This window comes from Halichoeres trimaculatus, unplaced genomic scaffold (genome assembly GCF_033239565.1).
Source record: "Halichoeres trimaculatus isolate MK-OKI-2021-1 unplaced genomic scaffold, fHalTri1.1 fHalTri1_scaffold_2, whole genome shotgun sequence".
In the NCBI taxonomy this organism is placed as follows: Eukaryota; Metazoa; Chordata; class Actinopteri; order Labriformes; family Labridae; genus Halichoeres; species Halichoeres trimaculatus.
Window position 1 is genome coordinate 39764992 of NW_027437180.1, and position 14290 is coordinate 39779281.

Here is a 14290-nt window from a genome sequence, read left to right on the forward strand (position 1 = left end):
AGGAACACACACACTCACTGAGGAACACACACACTCACTGAGGAACACACACACTCACTAAGGAACACACACACACTCACTGAGGAACACACACACTCACTGAGGAACACACACACTCACTGAGGAACACACACACTCACTGAGGAACACACACACTCACTAAGGAACACACACACACTTACTGAGGAACACACACACTCACTGAGGAACACACACTCACTAAGGAACACACACACACACTCACTGAGGAACACACACACTCACTGAGGAACACACACACTCACTGAGGAACACACACACTCACTAAGGAACACACACACACTCACTAAGGAACACACACACACTCACTGAGGAACACACACACTCACTGAGGAACACACACACTCACTGAGGAACACACACAGTCACTGAGGAACCAGGAAACAACCTAAACCCAGCATACAGAGGTTCAGTGAATGTGGAGCTGAAGGTGTGGAGGTGGATCAGTGAGTCAGAGGAGACTCTGTAGAAGGACAGAGAGCCAGCAGGACAGTCCACATACACTGCTACTCTGTCAGAGTCAGAGGACAAGGAGAGAGGGAGGAATGTATCTCTGTTATTGTGACGGACAGCATAACGTCGACCAAGGCTGCTCAAAGTCCAGGACTGATCATTAGATCCAAACCCACAGTCGTCACTGTTTCCTTTCCTTCTGATTCCTCTGTAACTCACTGATATATCAACCCCTCCTCTCCACTCCACCTCCCAGTAACAGCGACCAGTCAGACCATCTCTACACAGCAGCTGAGGCCAGGAGTCAAATCTGTCTGGATGATCAGGATATGACTGATATTCCTCCACATATGTCACCTTCCTGTCGTCGTCAGACAGTCTGAGCTTTCTGTGAGCTGTGTTTGAGTCCAGAGTGAGTTCACAGAAATCTGATGGAGAGAAAAAGACACAACACAGCAGCAGTTTATCATCAGACACACCTGAAGGCTTCATTCTTTGTTAGCTGACAGTCTGCTGTTTGCTCATCAGGAGTCAAACTGATACCACACTTACACTTCTTCAGACCAGGTTTTAACCACCGCTGTCCACCGTGGTCCACCCTGGAGGAAGAAACACAGTCAGAGTGATTTTCTGTCCAACACGAGTCCTAACTGCTGCTCAACATGAAGCAGTGATCCTCAGTTTGTCCCTGTGACAGAGAAACAGGCTGAAACTCCTCTGAGCCAACTGTCTCCATCACTCTGTGCCTTTTTCTGACAGCGTGGAGATCCTGGGAGAAAGAGGAGAAGAAGAAGAAGAAGAAGAAGAAGAAGAAGAAGAGGAAGAAGAAGAGTCCAAAAGCAAAGGCTGCCTGATGCTCTTTGGATCCATAAAGTCCACGTTCTGCTTCTCATGTCCTCTTTGAAATGAGGAAGGCCAAACCCTGCTCTACCTCTGTTCTGTCTCTTTAAAGCAGTCGCTCTTTTTAGGAGTCAGGAGGAAAAATTCACGTCTATAATATTTGATCCTCTTCATTTGATCAGACGGCACTGTCTCCTAGAGATGAGCTCTTTCTATTTCTCCATCTTTTCAATCATCCTGATGCTGTGACCACGGAGCGTCTGCCTTCTTTCTGCTCACACACATTGTTAGTGGACGAACGCTCAGATGGACTTTTCCTGTAGAGAACAGAACCATCAGAGAAGTGAAGACGTGCTGCTGTTTCTGTTAAACAGACTTTGTTCTGTTTGATGCTCTTCTGCTGCTCTGTGTGTTTCCTGATCCAGCTCCAATCACTGCTCTGAAAAGAGCCAAACACATTCAGTCTCTGAGCTCTGCTTGTCTGGTTTTACCTCAGTGTGTCCAGTCTGCAGAGGGGATCCTCAAGTCCAGCAGAAAGCTGCTCCACTCCTGAGTCTCCTGGATGGTTGTAGCTCAAGTCCAGCTCTCTCAGGTGTGAGGGGTTGGAGCTCAGAGCTGAGGCCAGAGAAGCACAGCCTCTCTGTGTGATCAGACATCCTGACAGTCTGAGGTTAGAAAAAGAATCAGGCAATAAGAAAAAGTCCACTGATTAACACCATTTCTTTATCTCTGACCTCGAGCAGGATGAGCCAAAGACCTGACCTGAGAGTTTCCAGTTTGCAGTGTGGACTCCTCAGTCCAGCACACAGAGTCTCCACTCCTGAATCCTGCAGGTTGTTGTGACCCAGGTCCAGGTCTCTGAGCCTGGAGGACTGTGAGCTGAGGACTGAGGACAGAGCTTCACCGCTTCTCTCTGACAGGTCACACCCATGAAACCTTTGAAGACAAGAACATTTTCTTCATCTGTTATTTTACAAAGGACTGAAAGCCGTGCATGTTTTTATTCATCAGTCCATGATCATTTCTGTGTCCTACTCGTCTGATTTCTATTTTTTTAGACAGCTTCAGTAAAGATTGACTGAATGTGTGACTTTCTGGACCTTTCCTCTCTGATAATTTGAGGAACTTCAGAGTCATATCAGACTTTGTGTGTTGATGTCTCTTAAACTCACTGGGTTATTCTCTCTGACAGTAAGATTTTCATTTCAGTTTCATCCTGACCTGAGAGTTTCCAGTTTGCAGTGTGGACTCCTCAGTCCAGCACACAGAGTCTGGACTCCTGAATCCTGCAGGTTGTTGTGGCTCAGGTCCAGGTCTCTGAGCCTGGAGGACTGTGAGCTGAGGAGTGAAGACAGAGCTTCACAGCTTCTCTCTGACAGGTCACATCCACTCAGCCTGAAGAAGATCATGGAAAGAGAACAAACAGATGTTTTCAGGGTCATGAACAGAATTCATTATGTTTCAAAAGTCTCACTCATTCACTTATTCACTCATTCACTCACACAGCGTTGTTTGCAGCTCTGATCACTGGCAGCAGCCTCAGAAGAGCCTCCTCTGAAGGACAGTACTCCTTCAGGTCAAACAGGTCCAGATCTTTGTCTGATGACAGTAAGATGAAGGCCAGAGCTGACCACTGAGCAGGAGACAGATTCTTTTTCGAGAGACGTCCTGATCTCAGGTACCATTGGATCTCCTCCTCTAGAGAACGATCATTCAGTTCGTTCAGACAGTGGAACAGGTTGATGCTTTTCTCTGCAGACACATCCTCACTGAGCTTCTCCTTCATGTACTCGACTGTTTTCTGATTGGTCTTTGAGTCACTTCCTGTCTGTGTCAGCAGACCTCTCAGGAGACTCTGATTGTTCTGCAGAGACAGACCCAGGAGGAAGCGCAGGAACAAGTCCAGGTGTCCGTTTGGACTCTGTAAGGCCTTGTCCACAGCACTCTGATGGAGGTGTTCCAGTTCAGGTTGGTCTCTGAAGGTCTCAGGGATCAGGGATGTTGTTTGTTGTTCCATCAGGTTGAGTCCAGACTTGATGAAGGTCTGATGGACGTGAAGAGCAGCTAGAAACTCCTGAACGCTCAGATGGATGAAGCAGAACACCTGGTCCTGGTACAGTCCTCTCTCCTCTCTGAAGATCTGTGTGAACACTCCTGAGTACACTGAGGCGTCTCTGATGTTGATGCCACACTCTGTCAGGTCTGATTCATAGAAGATCAGGTTTCCTTTCTGCAGCTGCTCAAAAGCCAGTTTTCCCAGAGACCCCATCATCTTCCTGCTCTCTGGACTCCAGACAGGATCAGTCTCTGCTCCTCCATCATACTTGATGCTCTTCACTTTGGACTGAACCAGCAGGAAGTGGATGTACATCTGAGTCAGGGTCCTGGGCAGCTGTCCCCCCTCTCCGGTCTTCAGCAGATCCTCCAGAACTGAAGCAGTGATCCAGCAGAAGACCGGGATGTGGCACATGATGTGGAGGCTTCTGGAGGTCTTGATGTGGGAGATGATGGTGCTGGTCTCCTCCTCATCTCTGGACCTCTTCCTGAAGTACTCCTCCTTCTGAGGGTCACTGAACCCTCTGACCTCTGTCACCATGTCAACACACCATGGAGGGATCTGATTGGCTGCTGCAGGTCGTGTGGTCATCCAGAGGCGAGCAGAGGGAAGCAGGTTCCCCCTGATGAGGTTTGTCAGCAGCACATCCACTGAGGTGGACTCTGTACCATCAGTCAGGACCTGGTTGTTGTGGAAGTCCAGAGGAAGTCGACACTCATCCAGACCGTCAAAGATGAACAGGACCTGGAACTCTTCAAACCTGCAGAGTCCTGCTTCTTTGGTTTGAGGAAAGAAGTGATGAACCAGTTCCACCAGGCTGAACTTTCTCTCTTTCAGCACATTCAGCTCTCTGAATGTGAAGGGAAATGTGAACTGGATGTCCTTGTTGCTTTTGTCTTCAGCCCAGTCCAGAGTGAACTTCTGTGTTAAGACTGTTTTCCCGATGCCAGCCACTCCCTTTGTCAGCACTCTTCTGATTGGTCCCTGTCTTCCAGGTGGGCCTTTAAAGAGCTCTTCTTGTCTGATGCTTGTTTCTGCTCTGTTTGGTGTCCTGGATGCTGCTTCAATCTGTCTGACCTCATGTTCCTCATTGACCCCTCCAGTCCCTCCCTCTGTGATGTAGAGCTCTGTGTAGATCTGGTTCAGAAGGGTTGGGTTTCCTGCTTTAGCGATCCCCTCAAACACACACTGGAACTTCTCCTTCAGGCTGGATTTGAGCTGACGTTGACATGCTGCAGCAGGAGTTCCTGAGTGAAAAAAACAGAAATGTAATGAATGATGTGAAGCTACAATCAGTCTGATGAGCTTCAACTCTCAGACATCAGGATGGATTTGATTTGGCTCCTCTCTGAAATCTCTTCAGCTCATCAGTTGTGAACAGTTTGTCTCAGCTCATAGATGTGATCCAAATGTGAGCGTCATATTCAGAGCAGAGTTTGAAATGTAAACCTCTCCCATGTTGTCTCCATTTCCTCTTTCCATCATGTTAAATGTTCAAATCCTCTTACTGCTCTGCAGACAGTCAGCCAGCTCCTCCTGCTTCATCCTCCTCAGGAAGTGCAGAGTGATCTTCAGGAAGGCCTCTCTGCTCCTCCTCTGCTCTTCATCCTCATTCTCCCTCTGGCTCTCAAAGCATTCTGGGTAATCTGGACTCAGAGTCCTCTGGATCTCCTTCAGCTGGCTCTTTACGAAGCTGATGATGTTCTCCTGGAGCAGCTGGAAGAGAAGAAAATGTCAGGTTGAACTTGTAGAAGGTCAGATCAGATCCTGTGTGACAGACAGAAAGCCTGCTGGTCTGCAGAGTCCAGCATGGAGACTGGATCACAAAGCTGCTCCACCTCTTAGTCTGTGGATGCTCTTGTCTTCTACAAACCAAGTTTCTCTGAAATGAACTTGATGTTGGAGAAATCTCCTGGTGTGCTTTCATCCAGAAAAAGTCTGCAGTGACTTTAGACGTGATGTGTTTCTTAGAATGAAGCTGAAAGCAGCAGCTGTCATTAACATGAAGCAAAGTCTTTGTGTTGTTTGAAGCTCAAACTGGACTCAGTTTGTCAGCTCTGCTGTCTGCTGACAAAGTCTGAGTCTGTGTGAGAGCAGCATCCAGCATGACCTCTGACCTCTGAGTGTGAGCAGCTCAGAAATGTGCAGCTTCATTCAATCAGTCAAACACTGAGTGTGAAGAGAATTCAGGCAGAGATGATGTTTGCAGTGTGATCAGGAAACTATTCAGAAAGCTCCAAAAAGAATGAGTGTGTGCTCTGAGGCTCAGGAGGAGCTGTGTTTGTACATTTACACACCATCAATATGGAGTCCAGCTGTGTGTGATGCTGCTGGGCAGACTGACCAATGGGAGCCTCTGATCTCTGAACTCTGTGGAACAAACAGAAGATCATGGAGTGTTTATAACAGAATGACACACAGTGTTCATGTGATAGACTCTATCTGCTGGATCCTCCTACAAACACAGAACCAGAGGTGTCAAGTTACGAAGTAACAATGTTTTGTTGCCTTACTTAAGTAAAAACTTTGGGTATCCATACTTTACTTCAGTAATTATTTTTTAGCTGAATTTTTACTTCTACTCCTTGCATTTTCAGGCAAATATCTGTACTTTCTAATCAGCACACTTTAAAAATAGTTTCATGTTTCATTCTAGCTTGTCATCGTTCTACTGTAATTCAAGTTAAAAAGCAGTTAAAAGTTCAAGTTAAAAGCAGTTCTATAATGCATGGAATTCAGCGTTGATGGGCTGCATACTGGTTTTGGAGAAAAACACACCTTTAGTTTTACTTCTGTTAAGGCTGAGGCATGACTGGTGGAGCCATGCTGTGATCCTTTCCATGGTAGTAGATAATTTCTTTGACTCTAACTCAACTGTTTTTGCATGTGTATTCAAAACAGTGTCATCAGCATACATTTGTATTTCCATTCCATGACACTGTTGCGGGATCATTGATGTATTATAGACTGGATACTAAGGGACCCAACACAGAACCTTAAGGGACACCCATTTTATATTTCATATAGCCTGATAGGACACAATATACACTTACCATCCACTCTATTAGGCACACCCTGCTAGTACTGGGTTGGACCCCCTTTTGCCTTAAAACTGCCTTAATCCTTGGTGGCATAGATAGATGGGTACGCTGTGCTCATAAAGGGATGGACATGGTCAGCAACAATACTCAGGTAGGCTGTGGACTTTAAACCATGCTCAGTTGGTACTAAGGGGCCCAAAGTGAGCCAAGAAAATCTCCCCCACACCATTACACCAGCAGCAGCAGCCTGAACCCTTGATACAAGGCAGGATGGATCCATGCTTTCATGTTGTTGAGGCCAAATTCTGACCCTACCATCTGAATGTGGAGCAGAAATCCAGACTCATCAGACCAGGCAACGTTTTTCCAATCTTCTATTGTCCAGTTTTGGTGTTGCTGTGTGAATTGTAGCCTCAGTTTCCTGTTCTTAGCTGACAGGAGGGTCACCCGGTGTGGTCTTCTGCTGCTGTAGCCCATCTGCCTCAAGGTTGGACGTGTTGTGTGTTCAGAGATGCTCTTCTGCAGACCTCGGTTGTAACCAGTGGTTATTGGAGTTACTGTTGCCTTTCTATCAGCTCCAACCAGTCTGTCCATTCTCCTCTGACCTCTGGCATCAACAAGACATTTTGTCCCACAGAACTGCTGCTCACTGGATATTTCCTCTTTTTGGGACCATTCTCTGTAAACCCTAGAGATGGTTGTGGGTTAAAATCCCAGTAGATCAGCAGTTCTGAAATACTCAGACCAACAACCATGCCACGTTCAAAGTCCCTTAAATCATCTTTCTTCCTCATTCTGATGCTCACTTTGAACTGCAGCTGATCGTCTTCACCATGTCTACATGACTAAATGCATTGAGTTGCTGCCATGTGATTGGCTGATTAGAAATTTGCGTTAACGAGCAGTTGGACAGGTGTGCCTAATACAGTAGCAGTGAGTGTCAGTTAACACACTGCACCCTGTCAGACGGGTATGAAGACATTCAAGTTGGAGCCCCTGTTGAAATTTTGAACCTAGGGAGTTGAAAATAAGTACATTGTGATCAACTGTATTGAATGCTTTACACAAGTCTGGACACAGCACCAACCACCCCTCCTTTGTCCAGTGGAGAGTTGATCTGCTCTTTTAGGTGTACTATCTTAGTTTAAGTAATTGGGTCTAAAGCCAAACTGCATTGGATGACGAGAAAGTTAAACAACACTGTAAGTTTTGTAAAAAGTGTCACTTTAATGCTCTTACATTTTATCAGCAGACTGACGGCCATCTTTGAAGTCAAGAGAGTCAACCATAGACCAGTCACTCTTTAAGGAGACACAGCTGGGCTCAGGTCCAGGAGAGTCTGGTCTCTCATATTTGACCCTGACAGAATCACAAACACTGATGAATAAACATGAAGACTGAAAATCTTCCAGGTTTGAGTGCTGCTGAAATTTACCACAAACTTTTATAAAGTTGAATTCTGATGAAAACGCTGTGATGGATTCTTACTTTGGACCATCAGACTGACACACAGCTTTGAAGTCCAGAGGGTTAAACATAGACTGATCACTCTTTAAGGACACAGAGCTTGGAGAAGGTCCAGGATGCTTATCTCTGATACTGAGAGAATCATAAACACAGAAAAAGTTAAGCAATACTGTAAGTTTTGTAAAAAGTGTCACTTTAATGCTCTTACATTTTATCAGCAGAATGACGGCCATCTTTGAAGTCAAGAGAGTCAACCATAGACCAGTCACTCTTTAAGGAGACACAGCTGGGCTCAGGTCCAGGAGAGTCTGGTCTCTCATATTTGACCCTGACAGAATCACAAACACTGATGAATAAACATGAAGACTGAAAATCTTCCAGGTTTGAGTGCTGCTGAAATTTACCACAAACTTTTATAAAGTTGAATTCTGATGAAAACGCTGTGATGGATTCTTACTTTGGACCATCAGACTGACACACAGCTTTGAAGTCCAGAGGGTTAAACATAGACTGATCACTCTTTAAGGACACAGAGCTTGGAGAAGGTCCAGGATGCTTATCTCTGATACTGAGAGAATCATAAACACAGAAAAAGTTAAGCAATACTGTAAGTTTTGTAAAAAGTGTCACTTTAATGCTCTTACATTTTATCAGCAGAATGACGGCCATCTTTGAAGTCAAGAGAGTCAACCATAGACCAGTCACTCTTTAAGGAGACACAGCTGGGCTCAGGTCCAGGAGAGTCTGGTCTCTCATATTTGACCCTGACAGAATCACAAACACTGATGAATAAACATGAAGACTGAAAATCTTCCAGGTTTGAGTGCTGCTGAAATTTACCACAAACTTTTATAAAGTTGAATTCTGATGAAAACGCTGTGATGGATTCTTACTTTGGACCATCAGACTGACACACAGCTTTGAAGTCCAGAGGGTTAAACATAGACTGATCACTCTTTAAGGACACAGAGCTTGGAGAAGGTCCAGGTCCAGGTCTCTTATCTCTGGAAGACGCATAAATAGAAAAGTTAAATAATATTTCCAGTTTTGGTAAAAGTGTCACAGAGTTTTGTAGATAAAGACGATCATCTGGATTGTGACAGAAATGTCCTCTAAGTGGACATTAGCACCATGAGAACAGTTTGTCCACACCAGAAATAAAACTTTACATTTTTACATTTTATCAGCAGACTGCCTTCTTCCTTCTTCAAACATCATCCGTAGTTGCTTGACAGACAACCGGTTCAGTCCAGGAGAGTCTGGTCCATACTGCAGCTCTTTGCTTTGAAACACAGAGAGAGCTGTGAGTGTGAATCATGATGATGCAGTGATGTTAGTCCATGGACAGGTGGAGATCCTGGTCTCACCTCTGAGCTCTGGTCTGGCTCTCCTGGTACCCCCACATAGTGCTTTTAGATGGAGGGGCTCCCTCCTCTCTGTCCTCACACTGATCCATAGCAGAGCACACAACATGTTAATTCATTACAACAAGCTTCACAGCACAGGATACACACACACACTGCTCTCTGACAGTCTCTTTTCAGATCCAACCACCAGATGAATCCACAAACTCTGAGTCTAATTCTGAACTGTGAGTTGATCTACTTTGAGATAGAAAACTGATTTGAATCCAGTTAATCAACTCAGAGTAGTTTCACCTGGAGTTAAGCGTGTGCAGCCCAACCATAAAAAGCCATCATCAGTGGAGCCCAGTTTCAATGATTCACCATGGCAGCTGAGAGGAGAAGGGGCGCGTTTGTCACACCAATCCAACTAGAAATTTTAATGTGCTCATATGAAGAGGTCAAACATAGAAATAAAGAGCAACACAGCTGCAGCTGCAAGAAAGACAGAGACAGCATGGAGAACACTGTTGCTTGGGTTGCTCGAATTTAAGTTCACAGGACTCTGTCGGATTTTGATTCTTTTGTCCCTTTTTGTCCTGGTAAATCAGTGTTTTTGTTGATCGATCAACTATTTTTGGTTTGGGGCATTTTATCTGTGTGAATTTGTCTTTCATTTCCTCGTGGATTTAATGATGTTTTGGGTCGATGCGTCAAGGACCAAAAACTAAGTCAAAGACGATTTAAAATAGCTTAAAAAAAAGGACACATAGATTATTGTCATTAGTTTGGGACTTTTTAAATAATTTTGGATTGAAGTTGAAGTTGAAGTTTACTTAGGATTTGTCATTACAAGTGGGGTGTGCAGGAGAATGATGAGTTTTTGATTAAACGGGAAACATTTTGCTTTAAACAGTTTCTGAGAGATTCATTGGTTGCATTTGTAAACTGATATTATTTTTTTGATTATTAATGAATTTCTTACTGCCAAGCTTTTCTACTTTTCCTTTAAGTTCCCTTTGAGTGTTCAACACTGACTTCATGAAGATTGTGTTGTTTATTTATTTATTTATTTAAAAAAAAAAAAAAATACATTGTTCAAGCAGGTAAAATCTCAGCATAATCTCATTGGGTTCCTCAATTTTTAACATGCTTTATACTGAAGAGTAAATATTAAGTGGCTGTTTGACTGTGCAGTGGTTTTATTCCATAAATAATGCTGTTTTCACACACATAACTGGCTTTCTCAACAATATCATGTTCTGTTAAATAACTAAGCCTAATTAAACTAAGACTTCTATTCAGCCAACAGAAAGAAAGGTAAAACTTCAAAGACTGGTAGATACAGGATTAACTCTGATTTCACTGCTGCTCATTCTTCCTCATGGAAACATTCCTGTTCTCCTTCTTTTGTCTGCTACAGGAGGAACAAACCATGGGACATCTCATAAGGAGTCAGGTTCAACTTTGACTCAACCCAAAGCAAATCAGAGAAAAATGACATGTGGTACATTTCTAACATGAAGGAGACCCATTTGAACCTTTGAAGACAGATTCTGATCCATAGCTTTGATTGACGTTACATGATGAGCTGATGTTTTATAACATGTAATAAATTTGTGATTGTGGAGGACTTTGTTTTTCATTGATCCATAAAGTAAATCTCTTATCTCAGTTAGAGGCAGGGCACGTACTGATAATCATTCACTGATCATGTTCATAAATATGAAACCATTGATTCATCTTTGATCACTAAGAGTGAGAGTATAAAGAAATCTGTTTTATTTTTTGATTTCAGGAGATCAGACAACCAAGAGAAACACTCAGAGGTTGATCTTGTGTTGATGAAGCAAACATGTTCAAAGAAAAAGGTTAAAACTCTGGTCATATTTAGTCTAAAGACAGGGGTGAGGTTTTTACCTCATTAGAGCTGCAGGTCAAAGGTCAGCTGATGTATGATGGTCCTTTCGAAAGAAGCAAACACTTCTGAACTCTATCAAAATCTGAGCTCATGTCATCATCTTTCTTCACCTTTGACCGACCTGAGCTGTGGTGTACGTTTTGTTTAAATGTTTGAGCACCTTTGTGTGGTATTTCTGTCTCATGTGTCTGTTCTTTGAGTGATCTGGACATTTAGTATTTGATGCTGTCTTGTTTTGTGAAAATCAGTTTGAGAAGTGTTACAGAGCATGAGTTTGGGATGTTTGGCTGTTAAAGGACGTGATGTTCATTCAGTCCAGTGTAAAAACAGTAAATAAGAGAAGAGGAGTGCCCGGCTCCAAAATGACTGAATAATGATCTACTCATGCTGCAATAATGATACTCCATGATGCTAACAACAGAAGGTCACAAGCTTGATGACAGTGTTCACAGTGTTCGGTTTTATGACAGACATGATTGATGTTCATATAATATGAAGATATTGGTGTTGATTTTAATTTGTGTCACTGCAGCTCTCACTGAGCTTCTAAAACTGAATCCTCAAAGTTAAACAACATTTTAAGTGTTTTTATCAAAAGTAAGGTTTGAAAATTGTTCAGAGAACTCCTGAAGAACTTTTAACAACTTCTTTGAGCAGTTTATCCCTAACTGTTTCCCCCGTGAACAGGTTCAAAAGGTTTTTGCTGGACAGTGGACTGAATGATCTTAATCACACCAGTTGTTGAATATTTGCTCAGTTTATGAGGCACCAGATGATTGACCTTCGATACAGCCATAAAACTTATCAGTTCCTACAGGAAGTTAAAATGTTACGATCACAACAATTTATGCAAATTCAACCTATCCCTGTGAATTCAGGGCGACCATGCAGTGTTGTTTAATCACCCCAACCTATTTACACATTTGACCAATCATAACCGTTTCACTCACTCCCTTGAGTTTCACCAATCGCAGTCAGTCCCCCAGTTGCTTCCTTGTTTCTGAAATTGCAGACATATCAAACAAAGTACCTCACGTTTACCAACAAATACTGCAACTAAGGACCGTGCAAGGCAATTTCCCAATTTTGTGCATGAAATGGTTTTACACCACGTACAACATCGCTGTGTCATCTATTGACAAAACACAAATGAATGATTAAAGCACAAGACATAAGACAGTTCACAGTGACAGAAGCTGTTCATAGGGTTTGCCTGAAACAAACAGTGAGTGTGCATGCATAGATAGGGAGATCGGGATGCTTCTTTGGATCAGTCCAACTAAGGGAGAGGGGTTGACTGACTTAAAATGTAAACACATGCATGGCTTGTCTGTTGTTATTCTTTTTTTTCATTTAAGAAGCATTTTTTGTGTTAAATAAATAACCTGTTTTGTCAGCGAGTGCTTGTTGCAGACAAACTTCATAACGCCCTCATCCTGTTTCTTCTTCACCATCTAAACATTTAAACAGTTGAATCCAAACACTACATTCCTGTATTTCATCTCTGTGGTTTGATTTGTTGGTCAAAGTTTAAGTTTCATTGTGTTGTTGTGTTCCTGCTCCTTCATGTCCGTATGTAAATCAATGGGACCAAAGATGAGACTTCAACCAAATATCTTCTTGTTTCTGGTTTGATCTGATCCACCAATGCAGCCACAAAACAACGCAGCACATCTCTCCTACCACCACCTGTACTGTTCTCAGGTCAGTTTAACAGACACTCAAACAAACATGTTGAACAGTTTGTGTTTCTTTACCTTCTGATGGTGGAAATGATCTGCAGGAATCCGAGGAGTGAAGGTGAAACGAAGCAGCAGCTTTAAACAGGAAACCCAGCTGAGCGAGAACAAACATGAAGTGACAGCAGGAGGTTCTTAACGAACAGTCCAAACTCTCTGAGTGCGTCTTCACGCTGAAGTCTTCTTGCAGGAGAACAGAGCAGCTGTGAACTTTGGACTGAAGCAGCTGCAGTCAAACATTAACAGAAGCAAAGCTTATCAAAAGGATCCTGAGTTTCTCCTCACTGACTCTAATTCAGGGAAAGAAATAACAGAGAACGATGCTAGAAGAATTCCAACTGAGAGACCTTTGCAACAAAATGAACAAAAGGCCCAAAATATATCCTTCTGGTTTATCTATGGTTGAGTGAGGCTGCCATTTTTCTATGGATACATGTTCTACTGGATCAGTTTCCCAATGTGTGAGGCTGTGAGGAGTGCTCTAGATGTATGGTTTGATGTCTGCTGAAATGCAGAGCTGGGGTGGTATGGGGGGACAGAGAGATGTGGTGGTCCAGTATGTGGGAAAAGTCCTTTGTGACCTGGACCCAAAATCTTGTGACTGGTGAGCAGAGCCAAAGCGTATTGAAAGTCAAGAACCGCATCATATCCAAACCAGTATTTGTGTTTGGTCCAATCCCAAAAAGCATCATGACTCTGGAGAAACTTTCTGTGGACCTCATCCGGAGGACAGCGGAGTCACGTCTGACTTTCTGTGTAATTCAGTGGAGAGAATGAGTGTATTGACTTTGGTATGAACACAACATGAAGAAAAAACACAGCTCTGCAACAAGAGGTTAACACCGTCATCTACAGCTCCTCCACCTGCAAGCTTCTCTAAGGCCCACTCATGACATACACCAGAATCCTGCATCTCCCTCCATCTGATGATGAAGCTGTCAGCCTCCACCTGACATACACCTGCAGCTTCCTCCTCCCAAACATCCACTCACATCCTCCACCTTGACCTGCAGCTTCTCCAGCTATAGGTTCTGGAGCATGAAGCTCTGCCCACAGTATTAACCAGAAACCTGTGTCTGTTATCACCTGCTCCATCTCAAAGCCGCAGCTCCACCTGAGAAATCAAGGTGTTAAATCTTCAACAAGCTCCATCTGTTGGCTGTTAACTGGAGCTCCATCTTCAGCCGCACTCAGTGACCTGCAGCACATTGAGGAGCACGTTTCCAGTCCCTGACCTTTGACCTCTCAGATGCAGCCATCAAAGAACTCCTTCAAAGATGAATTCAAGACAGACTTTAGTTTCAGGACGACTGAAGCGTTGAACACATTCAACAGTTTGAGGTAAAGATGTGATTCAGGCTGAGCTCACTGCAGTGTTTTCTAAGAAGGAC

General features: G+C 43.6%; 1 protein-coding gene across 1 annotated transcript; it reads right to left on the reverse strand.

Moving 5' to 3' along the window:
* Positions 1-384: 384 nt before the first annotated feature.
* Positions 385-5731, reverse strand: LOC141808494 (protein NLRC3-like). Its single transcript, XM_074695124.1, has 8 exons — positions 5686-5731; positions 4897-5104; positions 2835-4635; positions 2554-2727; positions 2095-2268; positions 1824-1997; positions 1045-1091; positions 385-920 (listed from the first exon to the last, which is right to left on the reverse strand). Exons 1-8 carry the CDS (start codon positions 5686-5688, stop codon positions 385-387), a joined length of 3117 nt encoding a protein of 1038 aa, XP_074551225.1. The 5' UTR covers positions 5689-5731.
* Positions 5732-14290: the final 8559 nt, after the last annotated feature.